The following is a 20328-nucleotide window of genomic DNA, read 5'->3' as shown; positions in this document are numbered from 1 at the left end:
TGTTATTACAGGCACAAGGGACATAACATCTTAGTTCCCGAGGTTGGTGGCGCATTGGTGATGTAAGCGATGGTTAACATTTCTTGCAATGCCAATGTCTATGGGCGTTGGTGACCACTTCCTATCAGGTAGCCCATATGCTCATCCGCCTTCCTATTCTATACAAAAAAAAAGTTTGTTCTTTAACAATACGTATTATTTTAATTAACATTTAGACGACTAGAAAGAAAATGAACTGATTGAGCCGTACCGCTGACGATTACCTTTGATCTTCTGGATCTTATTCTCCCATTTCCGATTGGAGTCGGTACGTGGAATGTGTTAGAATTTTGTAGACAAAATATAAACGCTTCCTTATAAATCACACAAGTACCCAAAACAATAACGGTCTTACTTATAACCGGGTGATTAGTTAAACAATGCTATGTCTTCTTCTTTCGAATGTCAAATTAATAAGCCATTATTATTAGAAAGAGCGAAATTAATGTTTATATAACAGCCAGTGAAGTTTATAAGTAAGGTAAAAGTATATAATTTATTTATTTCATTTTGCTTATCCGCGGTAAATCTGTACAAAGAAATGAAATTCGTGTATCAGTTAAATACCATTTAATTTTCCCTTATAAAGTTACTAACGCCATAAATAAGGAAGTTTGCGATAATTGAATTTCGTATGAGATCGGTGAGCGGGCTCTTGTTCGAGTCATTAAATTATTGTACGTAAAAATACACCCAAATTCGGGATAGTATTTTTAAACGGGCACTTTTGTTGAGATTTTTACTCGAACGCTTTTTATGTCATTGATATCTTATTCTTGAATAAATTCAATTGGTCTTTTACGTTGAGTGTAAAATTTCAAAGTCTAATTTGAGACTGACGTTTTGATACGTAACGGTTTTAATTAATATTTTTGTCTTTAATTATTTTTATTGAGATATTTAATCTAACGTTTTCTTTCGCCGGTTCTTCTCAGGTTGGGCTATTTCTTTTCCTAAACGGTGTTAGTTTACAATTTATTTATCAATAGGTAAGTGTAATGCTTCTGTTGCATAAAATATTTTAATTTGATTTTATTTAATTTGACATTGACTCCTGACTGACTTCGGCCACGGCGAGCATTTATAAGACTCAAGAGAGGCTAGCCAACTGCACGGAACGCATTATAGTACAAACACAGATGCACTTTTTATATCGTCACTCTCATAATCCGATTAAATGTCAAATACGACACGACCAGAAAGAGTTCAGGTGTAGTACCAATGGTTTTGCTAACTTTCTAAGGCAACACTTCCAATTTTCAGACTCCGGGAACTTATGAGAATTTACTGATAGAACCAACAAAATCAATAGAATTTTTTTAATTCGGGCCCGAGTTTGAACCTAGGACCTCGGTATCTGTCTTATAAGGTAGGCAGTATACCGTGAGCTCATGTCATTAATTAGTTTATGACATTAGCGATCGTTGACACCTAGCGTAAAGTCAGCCGCGGAGTGTTAGCGAGCGTTACATGTTGAAGTATCGTTCACACAAAACCGATAATCTGCTATGCCGTTTTGCATTGTATAATGTTTCTTTATATAGAGTATATGGGCTAGCTGATGGTAAGTGGTCACCACCACCCATTAGCATTGGTATTGCAAGAAATATTAACCATCCCTTACATTGTCAATGGACCATCAACCGTGCGAACTAAGATGTTATGTCCCTTGTGCGAGCAGTTACACTGACTCACTCACCCTTTAAATCGGAACATATCAAGTATACTGTGATGTTTTGCGGTAGAATATCTGATGAGTGGGTTGTACCTACTCGGATAAGCTAGCCGAGATGGCCCAATGGTAAGAACGCGGGAATCCTAACCGATGATCGTGGGTTCAAACCCGGGCAAGCACCACTGAATTTTCATGTGCTTAATTTGCGATTATAATTCATCTCGTGCTTTACGGTGAAGGAAAACATCGTGAGGAAACCTGCATGTGTCTAATTTCACTGAAATTCTGCCACATGTGTATTCCACCAACCCGCATTGGAGCAGCGTGGTGGAATAAGCTCCAAACCTTCTCCTCAAAAAGAGGAGAGGAGGCCTTTAGCTCAGCAGTGGGACATTCACAGGCTGTTACGGACATACTGGGCCACTACGCGCCGCAGACATTGATTGGCTACTTAGCAGGACATGTCGCCAGTCAAACTCTCAGGTTACACACTAGAGCTGAAAGTGAACCTACGCTAGATGTGAACACTTGATATTAGTTGCATGATGAAATTTAGATCTCAAGATAAAATTTTACGACAACACGTCTATTTGTAACGTTTAAAAAAAACAGTTTCATTTATCATGTACGTACTTTATTATTTTTAATAGTGGATGTGCCACGGGATCGGTACTACCCAATTACAAAATAACTATGCTGATATTAAGAAAAAAAAAATGGTTTCTACAAATTACTATCATATAAACAGAGAGCTCTACTTCCATTTACGTCTGTGATCTGTGGCACTGAATAGACAAAGTAAGCTTTTGTTATGGAAATCATAGAATACAGTTTAATTCATTTAAAAAAAATCTTCTCTCATACTCATCCTAAATTATTAGTAATGTTTTAAATGCGAAGTGAGTTTGTTTGTTTGTTAAGCTTTCACGTCGTAACTACTCAACCGAGAATCATATAATTTGACATGTTTTAAGAGGTACAGAGATATCATAGAGTACTAACACTTCCCTTCACGACTTGCTTATTACCAAGAAAATTATATATTTTTTCATGAAGACGATTGTCATATTCATTTTATTGTAACTCCTATGACGCCATAACACATCTACTACTACCATTTAACCGACCGCCATGACAGTTGATTTATATATTATAAGAGCTCGGGGAATATTTTATTGCTATCCCCTTTTTGAGAAGTAAGAAAGGGACAGGCGGCATAAGGTCTTTGTTCATACGATAGAATAATATTTTTAACATACCGATCGGGTATTATAAACTACGACTGTATCTTTATTGTTTCGGTTATCTTTGCTTCATATAGGGAACACTTTTTCTATATTTAAAATGATTATTTAATAAAAATCCTACGCGTCGGATATCGAATCTTTCTCCTTTTTGAGTAATTTTAAAATACCCTTTTTGTGATGTTAATCGAGCCAGACGTCTATAAATATTGAATTAAATTGCCAATATCCTGGTTTTATACGGCTAGTAGATGGATGGCTTGATATTGCTCCGACATTTATATCAATATTCCCATTATTTACATATGTATGTATATACACGCATAGACTACATATAATAAAATACGTTTATCAAAAGTGAAAATTGTGGATTAAAACCTGGACAAGGACTAACGAGTTAGTTGTGTGCTGAATTTGTGTTTATAATTCATCTCATGCTCAGCCATGACGGAAATCGTGACGAAATGTATAGGTCCCGGGTGAGAATCTGCTACAAGTTCATCCAAAGATCGGCATTGGTGCATATGTGGTGGAATACGCACCATACTTCCTCAAAAAGGATAGTAGATAGCCTCCCAGCAGTGGGATATTTCCAGGCTGATATTTATTAACTTACATTAAAAATAACACTAGTATATTGTATTGAGAGTAAACCCAGAACACCTACTTTAATATCATAACGAATTTGCCATAAATTCATTTCATGGACATTCATGGACGAATTTGCGGTTCAGTAACCTGAAAATTACATTAACTATTCCGTATTATTATTTAACACATAAAATTAAATTAAAAATACTTATGAATGATGTAGATGTAAGAACACTATAATGGATAGGTATATACTCTATAATATTGCAGGCATTTTTAATTGTATCATTTAAAAAAAAAAAGATTCATTTCTGGACGTGATCTTCTAGTTTCACAAAAATACAAGACCAATTTCTGCTCTAAAGCGAAACATGAGCTTATTTGCCAAGAACCCAGTCTGAATTTACCATTTATTGCAGGTTATATCAAATGTGTCTCGGAAGTACAATGAGGCGACCGTTAAATGCGATGTTCAGAACGAAGTTGGCAACAGCGCTGAGTCTAAAACCCTAGAAGTTTCCTGTAAGTCATTCCAATTATATTTTCAACGTTCTATTTGGTAGATAAATGTAATAGAATTGTTTTTATTTCTTTCAATATTTAGAAAAATGTTTTGATTTCCATTCGAATTGGTTACATTCTTAGAATTGTTGCTATATTGAGATTATTATTCTTATATTGAACACTGAAAGAGTTTGAATATAGAATTTTATTTTAAGCAAACAGTAAAGGTGTTAATGATTTTTTCTTACTACCATGTTAACTTTAACTGATAGCATAACTAATTTGAGGAAAGCTGTTCCTTTTATAAAGGAGGTGGTTGTATAACTATATTTATTTTATTTAAAAAAAATTTGACCACCATACATTGCGTAGAAGGACAAAAGGCAGACTTAATGCCTAAAGGCATTCTCTACCAGTCAACCTTTAGGCTAAGCAGAAAATCGTGAAGGCGGTAATTGACAATAAGAAATATAACAGAGCTATAATATATATAAGAGAACTAGGAACTTTCTGACAAAATATGCTCACGGAGACGAGTCTTGAGTATATTATACAAATCGTCATAAAAAACATTGATAGCACGATTTAGACTTTTAGGATATGACTTTCCACAAAGTGAGAAATATAAGGAATTTGTTAATAGTATTTTCACTAATTTGTTTCGATGTAATTACATCAAAATATTTGTATTTTTTTTCTATTATTTCAAATTGAAATACTTATTTATATGTTATTGTATATATATATATATATATATATATATATATATATATATATATAATATTTTTTAGCTATAATTATTATTTCAACGAAATATGTTATTAAGAATTGATTCATATGGAAAATTATTATAAATAATTTGGCAACAGTTTCGCGCGATACCCGCGGGATCGTATTAAATTTTGAGACGTCGCTTTTCAAAGCCACGTTCAAGTTTTAGACTCGAATTTCTTATTAAATATTCAGGTGCTCTGCGACAAAACTCATACTACCGCATATTATCAAATATTTTGATTGTAAGTTTCTATACCCTTGACACTGTGTCGTGTATATCATAAAAGCGCAGCCGAATTGAATATTCCGGCCATAGTTAATTAATTATATATATATATATATATATATATAATAATTAACTATAAATTAATAATAAATAATTAACTATAAACTACAAAGACTTTTGTACATGAAGCAAACTCATATTACTAAGTACCCTGACAGGTCAATAAAAATAATTTTATTTACACAAAACAAAATTTTGAACAAGTATGTGTGTGTAATGTTATCGTAACATATTGTTAAATTTCAATGTATTTCATTGTTAATAGTATTTGGGTACTACATGTTTCACTTGAGCCCTTGTAATGATTACCCTTTACCTTGTGGGAATAATGTTAAATTTGCTGTTAAACCTGTTTTAGAGAGATGAAGTAAGCATATGATTTTTTATCGAATCTGTGGGATTCGGCAATTTTGATCTGTCTTACGGTTTAGCGAACGGGGACCTTATTGCTATATTATTATATTTTGACACATAGAAACCATTGAAAACCATATATTTTGACACACTTCTTAAGAGTTAGAATTAAAATATATAGAAATTAAAGATAACTACCTGTAGAACAAGAATGCTACCCGCGTTTCCATCCCATGCAATTCTGATTCTCTGAACGAAAAATGAATTAGCCATGATCACAACGCAAACCAGACTAATTGTTATATCTTTTATAAATGTTTTAAAAATAAAACGATAAAAATAGGTTGAGAAACTCACAATAAAAATATAACTTGCAGATATAAAATTGGATGTTAAAAATTAAAGAACTGATATTATGTTTTTTTGTTAGATTTTTAATTTTTAATTTTGATAATAACTCGCTATAAGTTTGTGAAAAGAAGGGAATTATTTCCCATTATTCCATTGATATTATTATTAATAATTACGAACTTAATGATAGGTTAAATATGAAATTTCTATAAATTTTACTTGTCTAAAGAAAAGTACTTATTCTTGATTTAACTGTGCTTTTGAAAGCGCTATTAATATGACATGTATTAGAAACAGCTACAGAAAATTTAAAAAAAGAATGAATTCATTGTTTATTTATCTTCAAAATTAAATGATCCAAAAACATTTTAGTAATTTTCATTGCTTATTTGAATCATTAATCTTTCATTAAGTCATAATAATTTAATACAAAATTTAAATATTTGATGTTAATACAGATGGTCCAGCATTCAAATCCAAGCCTCAGAATGTTGAAGGTGATATAGGATCGACTGCAACATTGACTTGCTTAGTGGATGGACATCCTCAGCCCAAGGTCCTGTGGTTGAGATATGATCATGAAAAAATTATCGTGAGTATTCCTTAATAACTAATGTTAACATTATATCAGTTAATCCATTTTGATAATTATGAAGATATTTTTTTTATAACGCCTTACTGAAAAACCTACTTATATACATAAAACATATACTAGAAGATGCAGCGTGTTTCAGAGAAGGTTTTATTTAGTATATAACATTATTAAATAAGTAGCTGCACACAGTTTCATCAGCTTAAAATTTAGACTAATGACGTGACAAGCGTTCATGTTCTTTTTCCTTAAAAATCAGCCGACAAGTTCTTTTTTATAAGAAGTCCCTGTTATAAAATATTATTCAACAAATAGTCTTTATAACTTCTTATAAGGCATTACTACCTGTGAAAGATTTGTCAGTTAGTTCAGCTAGTATTTCAACTATAAGCTTGGGTGAAAAAAGGATGTTAATGAGCTGAAAAAAAGTAGTAAAAGTAAAAAATTAAGGTGACTATTTTTTATATAGCATTAATTCTTATACCGTTATTTATTCTGTCAGTTTCTTAGTTGTAGATTAATATTGAAGATACAAATCCTATGAATATGATGATGATGAAGTTATAAACGCTGGTACTAACACCCCCAATTTCAATGGCAATATGCACACGAGGTATCATGTGTCCACAAACACATTTGCACTCTTTTTTCCCTAACTCATAGTGCGATGGGATGGCAATGCGATACAACCGAAGAGAGTTTTTGCTCTTGTGCCTAAGGAATATGTCTATTTAGATAAAAGAATAACAGAGGGATTGTTATGTCAGTGACATAACAACGCACAGAATGTGAAAATTTACTTTTTGAGGGTAGGTAAGCACTATGGAAGATTTTTTATAAATTCATCATCTAAGGTAGTGGTGTATGAAAGTTTCTAAGAAATCGTTCACTTATTTTATTCAAATGGTATATAAAATGTTGATAACCTATATGCTGTGTATATACAACGCCAAATCTATAATAAAAAAAGAATGCTAGCTATGTACAGACATTTTTATTATATATAAAATTAAAATAAAAAAAAACAAAATACGTAATAATAATAAATTACAAATTTATAGAAATAATACGCCGTCTAAGATTGTCCTGTTGTACCCAAGACGCTGGCACTATTATTAAGTATATATCACAATAGAAAACTATTGTGATATATCCGGAAATAAAATAATATCATCAATAAGCGTTGCTCCAAAAGCTGTCACTAGCAATTTAACTGTTTATATATCGTAAAGGATCAAATCATATTATGTTAGGTACGCGCTACGACGCTGCATCCAATCCGTTTTAGACTCCAATTAAATGACGATATTCGGTTCATAGCACGCGAATGATGAGTCCGTAAATAACATTCTTACTTATATTGGTTTTTATTTATTGATACAAAAAATATTTGAATTGATTTTTTTTTTACTAGTAACCTTATATACGACTGAATTTTAAATTTATTTCAATTGAGTTTTTGCTCCCATTTGTTGCTGTTGTTTCCAAAATTGATTGTTATGAAGATTATACTTACATAAATATTATTAAAGAAGCTGTTAAGATTGAGAAAAACGACAAATCAAATGTTTATGATTTATTAAATATATATCAAATTATTTCATATAAAGCAATAGTGTCGTAATTCTAGAGGCTGGCCTATAAAGCTATAAATCCTGAGGGCCTGTGTAAGAAACCAATAACAAATTTACTAGAATTCTCTGTCATTACCTGTAGCTGACCAAAGAAGAGAAGACGTTAGCCGTCTTATCGGATTATGAGAGCTCACCTGAGTTAGCGCACACACTTGTGCACAATACTATGTTCAACGTAGTTGACTTCGTTCAATCGCATCACAGTCTAAATCGATCAGGATGACGTTATCAATACAGCTTGACTTCATTTTAATGCATTTTTGTATCTAAAAATGTCAAAATTTTTAGTATACTATTGCCATACTATAGCTAACAATATTTTTACAGAGAGCTGGAAAATCTTCGAACCTCACAGTCACGATCAATAAGCATTCAACAGGTCAATACTGGTGTAGAGCTAGTGTGGAAGGCTATCAAGACATCGAGGCTCCAGCCATGGTTTATTTAAAAGGTGTTGTTTTATTTATTTATTTTAGAAAGGCACACCAGTACATGTTCCACCTGATTGGTCTGCTTCGCCCTAAAGACTGACATTGAGTGAAATATGAACTTCTTCTTATAGCTTAGATGCGTGGCTAACAATGAAATCTATTTATATTAGTTGTGCCTTAATTACACTGGCCCACCATGATTTAGCATGTAGACCAAAACGCAATGATACAAATAGTATGAGTCAGCGGGAAATAATTGGTGAGTGGTTGGATAACATTTCCACGTAAATGGATATGTTTATTTCTGTACGAACCACGTCACGGCTAGAACTGGCCTGGGGTTGAGCTATAGCTCTGTACTTACCCAGATAATATACAAAAAGTAACAGTTATGTAAATGCAAACTAATATAATGTCCCATTACTCGCCTAAGGCCTCCGTTACTTTTGAAGGTAAGGGTGTGTCCTCACAATGTTTTGATGATCCACTGAGCATGAGATGAATTATAAACACAAATTATGTACATAAAAATTCGGATCTTGCCTGTATTTGAACCTGCAATCATCGGTTGCTACATTCTAACCAATGTTGTGGACAATCAAAAATAATGGGTAACAAGAATAAAGGGGACAAAAAACTTGGTATTCGTTCGTCTCTTTATCCCCCAATATATACTATTATACCGTTTTTATTGCTATTCGATTTGATTACTACGATTTTTGGTTATGTCAAAATTAAAAAATGTATAAATATTTCAATACTCGAGGCGTATATTGTTTTAAGCATACTGGATAATTGAAATCAGGAACTAATTCACTTTAACATTCTATAAGCTCCTATTCTTTTGTGTGTCATTGTATTAATATATTTTGCTGAAAGTCTTCTAGAATAACAAAAGAATCTGTAGGTCGTAACGAAACAAAGAAAGTTCGAAACTGTTCTAGGAAATGACGTCATCGTGCCCAAAGCACCATTTTTGTTTGAAAACATTCGTAAAAAATTGTTATATATTTTAAAGCCCTTCTAAAATTCACGTGAGGTGCAATAGTCGTTAGTGAGACTGATAGGCTAAAACGTACATAGGCTTACAATAAAACTCATGGTAGAGGTTTTTTACAATATTCAGTCATAAATCAGGTACTATATTGGTTTCAACTTGTATAGTTCTTTCGTGTTTATATTTTATAGGATTAATAACGATTTGAGATTTATGGTAATGGGAAGTTCATATTTTATCAAATATCTCAGTTTCATTTGTTCGGGATTCGTTTCCAGATTTTCACAGTCTGTCTGTCCTTAGAATATTTCACCGCTTTTTCATTTCAACTTTAGAGAAAGTCAGCGCAGTTAGAGTGTGGAGTAGTGAAGCATGACATGGTAGATATTCATCCGACTTCTTTTACCGCCGTTAAACAGTATGTGGATTAAATATCTAACCACTAAATGAATCATATTATGCTTCAATTATATAATTGTTAATAATGCATAAAATATTGAAGACATTATAATGATAAAACCGACTTCAAGCCTATACGTTGTGTATATACAACGCCAAAACTATGATAAGAATAAGAATGCAGTTAAGTGCCAACTAGCATTTGATGATGACGTAATCACTATATTTGAAATACAATTACTTTTAAATTATGTAAAATATGCGAATTTATATAACAAATTACAAAATAATACTTTCAAACTAGGTTCCTATTAGACTTTAAAATATGTTGTGGTTTCTCGAAAATAACTTACTACCCTGTTTACTTAATTTCGAACCAGATAAGTGTAACTTTGGATAATTTTCGCCGCTACCTAAACATAAATATTCATATATGATAATGTATTATATTTTCTCTGTGTATGTTTTTACATAAATTGTTAATTTTAATTCTAAATGACTTAACGTGAAGCTTCAACACGCTTAGACCCACAATTAGTAATTCCTTAAAAACGAGCATTGCTAGTATTCTTTAAAAGACCCAGTACATTAGCTCTATAAATATAATATTCATTTTGAGGTTATTATTATTATTCAAGTTAACCATCTTAGCAATTACACTGAAGTATCATCTATTATTTTAGTGGTTTGATGCACCTGTAAATTTGATAGCTGCGAGTTGTATTCCTTTATGGCATATTTTGCTGTTTGATAATTGTAAGACAAGTTATTATTTCTCTTGAAATTCAAGAACCAGATCTGGTCTTAAAATATTATCATATTCTATAATCATATCTCTAATATGTAAAATTGTTACGTCAAACAATGTTAATCGTAATTAAATTTTTTAACTTTGTTCAGATTAATTTTGTTTTTAGGTCCGCCAAAAATTATGTCCAATAAAACACAATATGGCGTCGAAGGTGGTAGCGTACATATTGAATGTGTTTCGTTTTCTGTACCGAAGCCAGATTTAGTTATTTGGACTTTCGCTGGAAATGAAATCAATTCGTTTCATAATCATGTAAGTTTTATTAAAATAATAAAATAAAATAGCCTGTTAATGTATAACTCTCTCTGCTGCTCCAAAGCCAATTGGTTTTGTAATTTACCTATTTTTTGTTTATCTTTTCCTCTTTGACTATCCTTTTGTTAATAGTATGTAAGATTTATGTGTATTAATATTTTGAATAAATATTCTGTACAGGAATATGTATTCTTAGAAGAATCACTACCGGATGGGCTAACTAAATCCACACTGGTTATCAGGAAAAGTGAAGCGAAACATTTTGGTCCATACAATTGTACAGCATTAAATGCCTATGGGAGCGACAGTGCGGAAATTAACCTTATGCCAGATAGTGAGTGTTTATTTTGTAATAAACTATTATTTTATTCGTAATGCTGCATTAGTTATACAGCATAAGCTGCTCACCATTTCAATCATACTTATGGACGTAAATCTGTTTCATTTATGCTTAAAGACATGAATCTTATTCCATCAAGTTGCTACTTTTTTTCATTTATAACATTAGATAAAAATCTCCGGATATCCGGCATATGCAGGTTTTCTCCCATTAACAAGAAAATTCACGATATTCGGTTAAGATTGACGTGTTCTAACCACGAAGCCATTATGCTTCTTATGGTATTCAAAAAAGTGTTAGTTAAAATGTTGTATTAAATATTCTAGAATATTCCTCATATTACCAAATTTTTATGTACCGATACTATTTATTAGATAAAATAATCTCAGACGAATTGAACAAGACAGTTCGAGCCATTTTCAGTTCAAATGATTATTTAAATTATAATAAAACATTCGTTACAGAATCACTTCCACTTATAGTGATCGTTGGAGCTGGTTCATCAATAACTATAGTTATTCTCATTATAATGCTCGTCATAATGCTGTGTCATCGAAAGACCAACAAATCGGACGTGAAGAAACCAGATATTACCGAAGTTGGTAAAACTTGTGATCAATTTAAAGATAGTGATCGAAATTCTAATATAAGTGACTTGAAATTGGAGCTGAGACAAGTCGAAGGAAGCTGCGATATGGTAAGACATAATGATAGATTAATGTATTTAGTATGTAGTTAAATGATGTAAGTTTTGTGTGTAATTTATTTGAGTATTATTACATATCAATCAACAGCCAATCGTTGTCCACTGCTGAACATAGGCCTCTCCCAAGGTGCGCCATTATTATATAGTTACAGTTATAACCTTCGTGGATTTCTGATCAGATTAGTGGGGAATATCTTCTAAACTGTATATTAAAGTGATATTTTTACACAAATATAAAAATTATAGCTTTGCTAGCTTACAACAAAGGCCGCTCTATTAATAAAGATAATAATTGTATTATTCTACATTAACAGTTTTTTACAGTTGTTTAACAGTCTTTGGTGAGTAAACTTATTTACGCGTTTCATGAAATGGGCAGTGAAACTCAAGTATGTACTCTTTTTCTTTCTGAAATATTAAACTAGTGTCGTATTATATAGGATATTTCAAACAACGGTTCTGAAACGGAACTTCACTCAACGCTTCACTTGACAACTAATCTGGGACTCCCATTAGCCGGACCAGTTCCGCAACCAGAATCCGGCTATGACAATGAGCTGATGAAACAATACCAGAGATATAGTGGTGATTTTAATCAGCCCTTACATAATATCCATTTTAAGGTAATAAGAAATTTTTACTCTGAAATATTTGTAATTTATGTTTGTAAACTATTTTCTGACCTACGGAGTTATTCCCTAAAACTAACTCGAAACTCACGGCAAAACACTATTATTAAATGTCGGAAAGCGATATGCGTCACTGACTGTAATAATTATAAATTTAATTGAATACACATATCAAAAAATCGTATCACATAGGACGTTTTTCAACATTTTACAATTGAGAAATTTAATTCTTACAGAATAACATTACTTCTTATATCACATGTTTATATTTAACGACATTTTAACCATTTGACAAAAGTTTAAGAACTGCTGAACTGCACTGCAGTTAATAATAATTCTTTAGAGTTTGTAGACTGTCGAAATTTTTTAATATTCCATTTACAATATCACAGGACATTTTAACTTAAATGATATCTTTTTTTCTCCGCTGGAAAAACGCGTTTACGCGTTTCCCCGACATGAGGTGGGGGGGGGGGGGGTATATCGGACTCGCCGACGTTGAAGGCGCCGGAATACCCACTAAAAGACCAGCGGTACCCACACCGTCCTTTCGGGGGACGCCACGGGATCGCTTGCGCATAACCTATCACGATTAATAAATTATAATCTAACGGCGTTTACAAATGTAAATTAGTATGGTATTAGTATGGTATTCATTATATTTTAATTTGAAGTGTTTTTAAATTTGTTTGTACACGTAACTATGACACATAATTTATCAATATTTTCATAGTAGTATGACGGGGTTGTGTTGAATTGCTGAACATTTCTATTCAACGTTAGCGTTGCCCCCCATATTCACTCACTGCGACCCATTATGGACTATAAACAGGTTGTAACAAACCAATGATCCGTTCACGTTTTGGCTTCATGCCACTTCAAAATTACGATATTAAACAACACAGTTGTGTTACGGAATTTAAATTCATCTGAGATATATCCTCGTCCATGTACAAATGTAGGCCATCTACAATGATGTCATCTGTTACTATTGTGCACGCCAGCTATTTGTTTAAGTCAAAGCGCGATGCTTTACACTGGACAATGACGGAGCACTAAATCAGTTTTCGTATCAAAATCAAACTATTAAAGTAGGCTCTTGCATTTTTGAATCGATTTACAAGAATAGTTAATAAGCATAGACAGTTTATTTATTATTCAAATAATATATTTCTGTACTGACTTAAGTTATTTATTAATTTAATTTAAGCGTAGTTAACTTAATGATTTCTGTTGCTGAGATATTTCGCGGACGACGAAAAGAATATAATAAGAAAAATAATTTTGGTGTGAGATGGAAATTTTTAATTGAATTATGCCGATTTGACGAATAATGCAATTAATTTATTTGAATTGTAAACCGATTTAATATACTAAATAAGAAACAGCTGATGATGCATTGATTTTATTTAATAAATAGATTCTCTTGGATTTACCGCAAGAATATTCAATACAGTTTATTTAGTTTTAGCCTTCAAATAATTATGCCTAATCCAAAATAGTTATAAGTTCCACTCTTAAGAATAAAACATTAAAATTCGTCTCGAATAAAATTCGATCAAACAAATTATCTTTTTAACAAATTTATTAAACTTAAAACTTAGTCAAGTAAAGAAACAACTTTGATTATAACTAAAGAGGACTAGCTATCAGTTTTAATTAGTTATATCAGTCCTCGGTTACTTAAGAGAACGAAATCTTCTAAAACTGGTTCCTTATAAACTAGTTGGTGAAATAATTCAAGACGTGACTTGAATTACGGAATACGAAGCGTAATTTGATACAAAATCCGATGAAACTGAGTCAACAATAAAATTTGCATGTCATTAAGATAATTGTTAAAGCGTTATTAATTCTAAATTTAAAACTGTTTGTCATATACTATTAATAAAATGTCTAACTAAATTGAAAATTTGATCCTGTGATGCTATCTACTTAGAGCATAAATAACACAAAATTATAACCAAAAAGTATTAACTGTATATTACGTATTTGATTTTGAATTAATTTAATTACTTTAAATCTTTGGTATAACAAATAAACTAACAGTGGAAATAAAAAGGGCTATCTTTACAGACCCACGATCAGAATGGTTACGTACCTTACGTGGACTATTCTAGAGACTACGCTCCACCGCAGTCCAATGACTCCATGACAGGATCTTTATCCAGAAGTACTGATGCTTCTACATATCAGAGCCATTGTGGATCATTAAATCGTCAAGGCAGCTGTGGTCGGCTTGGAGGAATGATAGGACCAGATGGTAAGTCTTCAATTTAAATAAGAAATAGTATATTCTATTCTAATCGAAGAAGGAGTAAAAACAAACATTAGATTTTATTTCTATTATAAACTACAAGCAATTCTTGATTAATATATCTTTATTTACAATATTCAACTAAACCATTTATATTAATTTTACAATTATCATTTACATTACGTCATTTACGTCATTTTTTCAGGAATCCATAATAAATATTGTAATCATAATATTACTCATGATATGAGTCAAAGATATTGCGTCAATTAAATGTCAAAATTGTTTATTTGTCTTTATTCCTCATCTGGTCGGAATAGGCTTTGGGTAAAATCTTTAAAGGAATAGAAAGATGGTCGACTGAGTACGTCATAATCCCTTTTATAGTATTGTTTTAGGAACGTTTTATTTATACGCTAAGCGCTGTCGAGTGTAAAGCTTAAATTGACATTTGTTTTATGCCTGTAACAACATTGGCTTACTTAAACTTTACTTGGAATATTATGGAGGTTATCATGTTTCAATAAGACGAGATGGCCAAGTGGCTAGAATTCATTAATCTCAAACGAAGATTGCGGATTCATTATCAAGTTGTAAAAATAATCATCATGAGGAAAAATGCATGTATGGGATAAAATTCACTAACCCGTATTGCAGCAGAGTGGTAGGATAATCTTCTTCTCCGTAAATAGAGAGATGAGGTCATTGCCCGACAGTGGAACATTTGACTGTTACTTTTTCATGCCATGTTTGTTAGGCAGTTTAATTAATTTATCTTTCACAATGTATTGCCTAAAAAGTCGTTCCTTTAAAATATTATTTTTACATTCATATTTAAATTCAGTATAAAGATACATATTAATTAAAACAGTGTTTGATTTGAACTATATAAAAGATTATAAGATAAAATGTATGTGTGTACTTACACAAACACAATTTATTGATTAAAGTAATGCTTGTTTTGTAAGTTTAATGAGTGGATTTTTAACAGTAATACCGATGGCTAACCCTGGAGTTATAATGACAGGAATGGATGTGAGATATGCGGCGACTTACGGTAATCCGTACTTAAGAGGGAACGCTGGACCTTTACGTGAGTTTTAAAGTTTTTCTTTAATTTAATATAGGGAATTTAATATAGAGTTACAATAAGACTTGATGGTAAGTAGTCACCACTACCTTTAGAGTTTTAGACATTGCTAACGTAAGTCATTAAATTAATTACATCTACAACTATTTCGACTGGCTCATTCGCCTTCACATCGGCACAGTATTACAAATAATAAATGTTTAGTGGTAGAATAATATAGAATGATAAATTTTATTCTTCTTCATTCTTCTACCTTGGAATATTTCCCATTCCAAGATACCGTTTAGATTATTTAATTAAAAACTTTTGAGTCTAAGAAAAGTTATCATATCTTAAAGCTTATGTATATATTTGTTAAACGCAGTTTTAGTTATATAAGTAGGTAAATATCATTACATATTATAATATGAGTTTCCCCGACGTGTCTGTTTGTCTGAACGCGATAAACTCAAAAACCACCGAACGGATTTTTGTACAGTTTTCACCAATAGACGAAATGATTTACGAAGTTTTTGTGTATAATTCATTAATGTTTTGTAAATATTGGTTGAAATATGACGTAAATATTGAAGATGTCTGAAAATCATGCCGAATGGGAGCTATACTGACCGCATTACAATATAAATAGTTTTATGTATATCATTATTCTACCAGTACAAAGCCAGGATGAGTGAGTAGCTAGTAATCGATGAAAACTGTTTTCAAGATTTTTCGAAATTCCCCGGGATTTATTAAAAAGTTTTACTTCGCTTTCGTTGTATCATGTTTATTGTACAGTCTTAGGATTAACTACTACAAGAAATACAAATTTAACGGGTTAGATTAAAAAGTGTTTTTTTGCGTTCGTTACGACATATTTATTGTTCAGTCTTAGGATTAACTACTCCATGAAAAACAAATTTAACACCAGAAAACCCGCACACACAGCTTGTATTAAGTACCTCTTTTGTTACAGCTTACGTCCCTTCAGTCAATAATGCAGCTAAAAACGCTCCCCCACCATATTATACTTTAAGAAATACAAATCATCGCCCACCAAGTAAGTTTTTTCCCATTGACTACAATAGCATTTTATGTAACAATAATCTTTTGAGTAAACATTGTATCTGTAGTAATGGTATTGAATTTTTTTTAAATATAATTATCTAAGATTTTTTTATTATATATTTGTTATATTATTATTATCACATACACCAACTACCTCATATCCTATGAGTAATTACGCCGTTGGTTGCCTGGAACAGATCGCTATGTAGCGACAAGTTCGCTAAAGTTGTGTGCTACTCATAATTAGGTTTTGTTTATGTTTTGTAATTTTTAAATATTTGTGGTGTACAATAAAGTATAAAGTCAATACTTTGTTTGTTGTCTTTGGTGACCTAGGATATTTTGTTCTTCAGTTATTATTTTTTTAACGAAAATCTTATATTTATTTTATGAAAATCGTCACCAGGTACATCGGTGACGTCACCGTCTTCATCGTCAACAAGACCTTTTACTAGTCCGCCCATTTCTTCGCCTACTAATAATACTGCTCAGCCCCAAGTAAGTAATTTATATATAAAATTAAATTAATTGTTTTTTGTTTAATTTTTTTTATTGTTGTGCAGTCAAATAAACCTTTATTTTGAAAAACGATATTTTTACATTCTCCAATTCTCTTTAAAAATTTGCATTAATATAAAAAAAAACATGTTAAATTATTACAGAAACCTAAAATCAAGTTCTTGAATACATAAAAATTCAATACAGAGCCAGTTATAAAATATTGTATCAGATATGCGTAGGTTAAAATATATATATACCTCATTTTTGTTATATATATAACACTCCTCAATTGAATAGTACTCCTCAAATTATTAGTTTCATCAATATTGTGTATAGCCTTAATTATATTAGATAATTTATAAAAAAAATTCTCATTGCATGACAAATAATAAATTCCTTCTGATAATCTAGGTGCCTAAAACCCCGCCACAAGCCGGGGCCTTGTATATCCTTCCACCGTCCAGCCAAGGGAATATGCATTCGTCACAAATATCTACCAAAGGTAACAACGACTATATTTGTATTTCATATTCTATTTTTGAATCTAAATATCTACCACAGGTAACTCAACTTTATATTTGTATTACATATTCGTATTCTATTTTTGAAACTTCAATGCCGCCGTCTAGGTATGTGGAAATCTCAAGTCTGATCTTGACCCCTTGGGCTATAGTCCCACTTCTAGCTCAAACTTCACGCTTTGGAGGGAAAAATAGGAATATCAAAGCTACCTTCAAAATAGACACTCGTTATATAAAAAAAATGAGCCTTGAGTATTCTAGTGAGATCAAATTTGATAATAGAGGATCGATTTTTTAGATTGGGATGTATTCGCGTTGCCTTCGATGTAATTGATTAAAAAATATATATTTTTGAATAATATTAATATTGATGTCAGACAAAATTAACAAATGTAAAAATATTAATAGTTTTTATTTTTATGTCTAGCCGATTTATTGTTACTTCATTTAAATATTATATATTTTGTATCAGTAATAATCACCAGCTGATATATATTATATATTATGTTATAATAAAAAAATTTTTGAATATTTATAGTCTTATCTATATATATATATCTTTGATAAATAGTATATGTAATTTTTATATATCGGAAATACAAATACAATAAATATATAACAGTAATATATAACGATAAAAAGCCGAGATGGCCCGGTGGTAAGAACGCGTGAATCTTAACCGATGATCGTGGGTTCAAACCCGGGCAAGCACCACTGAATTTTCATGTGCTTAATTTGTGATTATAATTCAGCTCGTGCTTTACGGTGAAGGAAAACATCGTGAGGAAACCTGCATGTGTCTAATTTCACTGAAATTCTGCCACATGTGAATTCTACCAACCCGCATTGGAGCAGCGTGGTGGAATAAGCTCCAAACCTTCTCCTCAAAAAGAGGAGAGGAGGCCTTTAGCCCAGCAGTGGGACATTCACAGGCTGTTACGGTTACGGATAACGATAAATATAATAAATGTTTTATTTATTTTGAACAAATTATACATATCATAAACAATGTATACGATAGTTTTTTTTTATAGAATAGGAAGGTGGACGAGCATATGGGCCACCTGATGGTAAGTGTTCACCAAACGCCCTTAGACATTGGCATTGTAAGAAATGTCAACCATCGCTTATAGCCAATGCACCACCAACCTTGGGAACTAAGATTTTATTTCCCTTGTGCCTGTAATTACACTGGCTCACTCACCCTTCAAACCGGAACACAACAATATCAAGTACTGCTGTTTTGCGGTAGAATATCTGATGAGTGGGTGGTACCTACCCAGACGAGCTTGCACAAAGCCCTACCACCAGTAAAGTAGTACCTACAATAGTATAATAATGTGTCGTAGCGACTAACGCCCTCCAATTCGACAGCACATTTATTTATTATTTGTTCAATGCAACATAAAATTGAATACAGTTTAATTTAACAAAATATAATATATACACCTAAATATATATATCTCAAAATTATTTATAAAGTGTATAATAAGAAGGATGGGGTAGGAAGGTAAAAATAACTTAGGTCAATGTTATATTAATCGTTTTAGTAATAACTCAGTCCCATCATAGCCCATATTGAAAAGTCAGTTGGTGAGCATTTTACATTGGTAAGTCGTAAGTGAATAAAGAAATACATAACGTCCTTTATCAAGTTTCGATTCCAATAAATTCTACTAAAATTGATGTAGCGGTATTGAACGCTAGCTCATCGTAAAGAGATAATTTATTACTACGTTACTAAGTAATCATTTAACATTTTTCTCCACAGGTTCCGGAACTCACGTGTAACAACAAAACTGAACATTTTAGAATACGAAAATAATACGGTTTTAAACCGTCTCGTAATAGAATGAAAAGCTTTATTCGAAACTAGTTAAATAGAAAGTCTTTATTTACATTTAGAAATATTTAATATATTTCTAAGTACTTTCTCGTGTGTCATTTATTTGTGAACGATCCTACAAAAGCCTAAACTTAAAGCTTTAAGTATATGTATCAAAGATTCGAATACTAATTTAAGTTATCATTTTAACTCTATTTAAGGGACTACAAAGGAACGACAGGACTGTCTTAGATAACTATAATAGTGGCCAAAAAATAATTAAAGTTGGTTAAACAGTAATTTAATAATAATTTCATAATTGTAAACTGATATGTCGGCATTATTTTTTTTATCTTTATTGTAAAGTTGAATTATTTTACCGCCAAGCCAAGTAATGTTACATTGGTGAGTGAGCCAGTATGATGAAGATGGCCAGTTACGATTAGACGCCATTTTTATATTGCTCTTTTGTTAT

The 20328-nt window shown here is 31.6% G+C and overlaps 1 protein-coding gene across 1 annotated transcript in view; it reads left to right on the top strand.

Moving 5' to 3' along the window:
* The window catches only part of LOC126778384 (irregular chiasm C-roughest protein-like), a 55629-nt gene extending 35301 nt beyond the window's left edge, over window positions 1-20328 (top strand). Inside the window, exons 9-21 of the mRNA XM_050501874.1 lie at window positions 3969-4071; window positions 6277-6410; window positions 8372-8495; window positions 10789-10934; window positions 11118-11271; window positions 11742-11974; window positions 12424-12606; window positions 14689-14875; window positions 15861-15962; window positions 16915-16998; window positions 17413-17504; window positions 17919-18009; window positions 19800-20328. Of these exons, the coding sequence (XP_050357831.1) occupies window positions 3969-4071; window positions 6277-6410; window positions 8372-8495; window positions 10789-10934; window positions 11118-11271; window positions 11742-11974; window positions 12424-12606; window positions 14689-14875; window positions 15861-15962; window positions 16915-16998; window positions 17413-17504; window positions 17919-18009; window positions 19800-19819 (1653 nt within the window). The 3' untranslated portion in view covers window positions 19820-20328. The remainder of the gene's footprint in view (window positions 1-3968; window positions 4072-6276; window positions 6411-8371; window positions 8496-10788; window positions 10935-11117; window positions 11272-11741; window positions 11975-12423; window positions 12607-14688; window positions 14876-15860; window positions 15963-16914; window positions 16999-17412; window positions 17505-17918; window positions 18010-19799) is intronic.

Source organism: Nymphalis io, chromosome 26 (assembly GCF_905147045.1).
Source record: "Nymphalis io chromosome 26, ilAglIoxx1.1, whole genome shotgun sequence".
NCBI lineage: Eukaryota > Metazoa > Arthropoda > Insecta > Lepidoptera > Nymphalidae > Nymphalis > Nymphalis io.
Note: the sequence above shows the minus strand (reverse complement) of the source record. Positions and strands in the feature narration are given on the sequence as shown.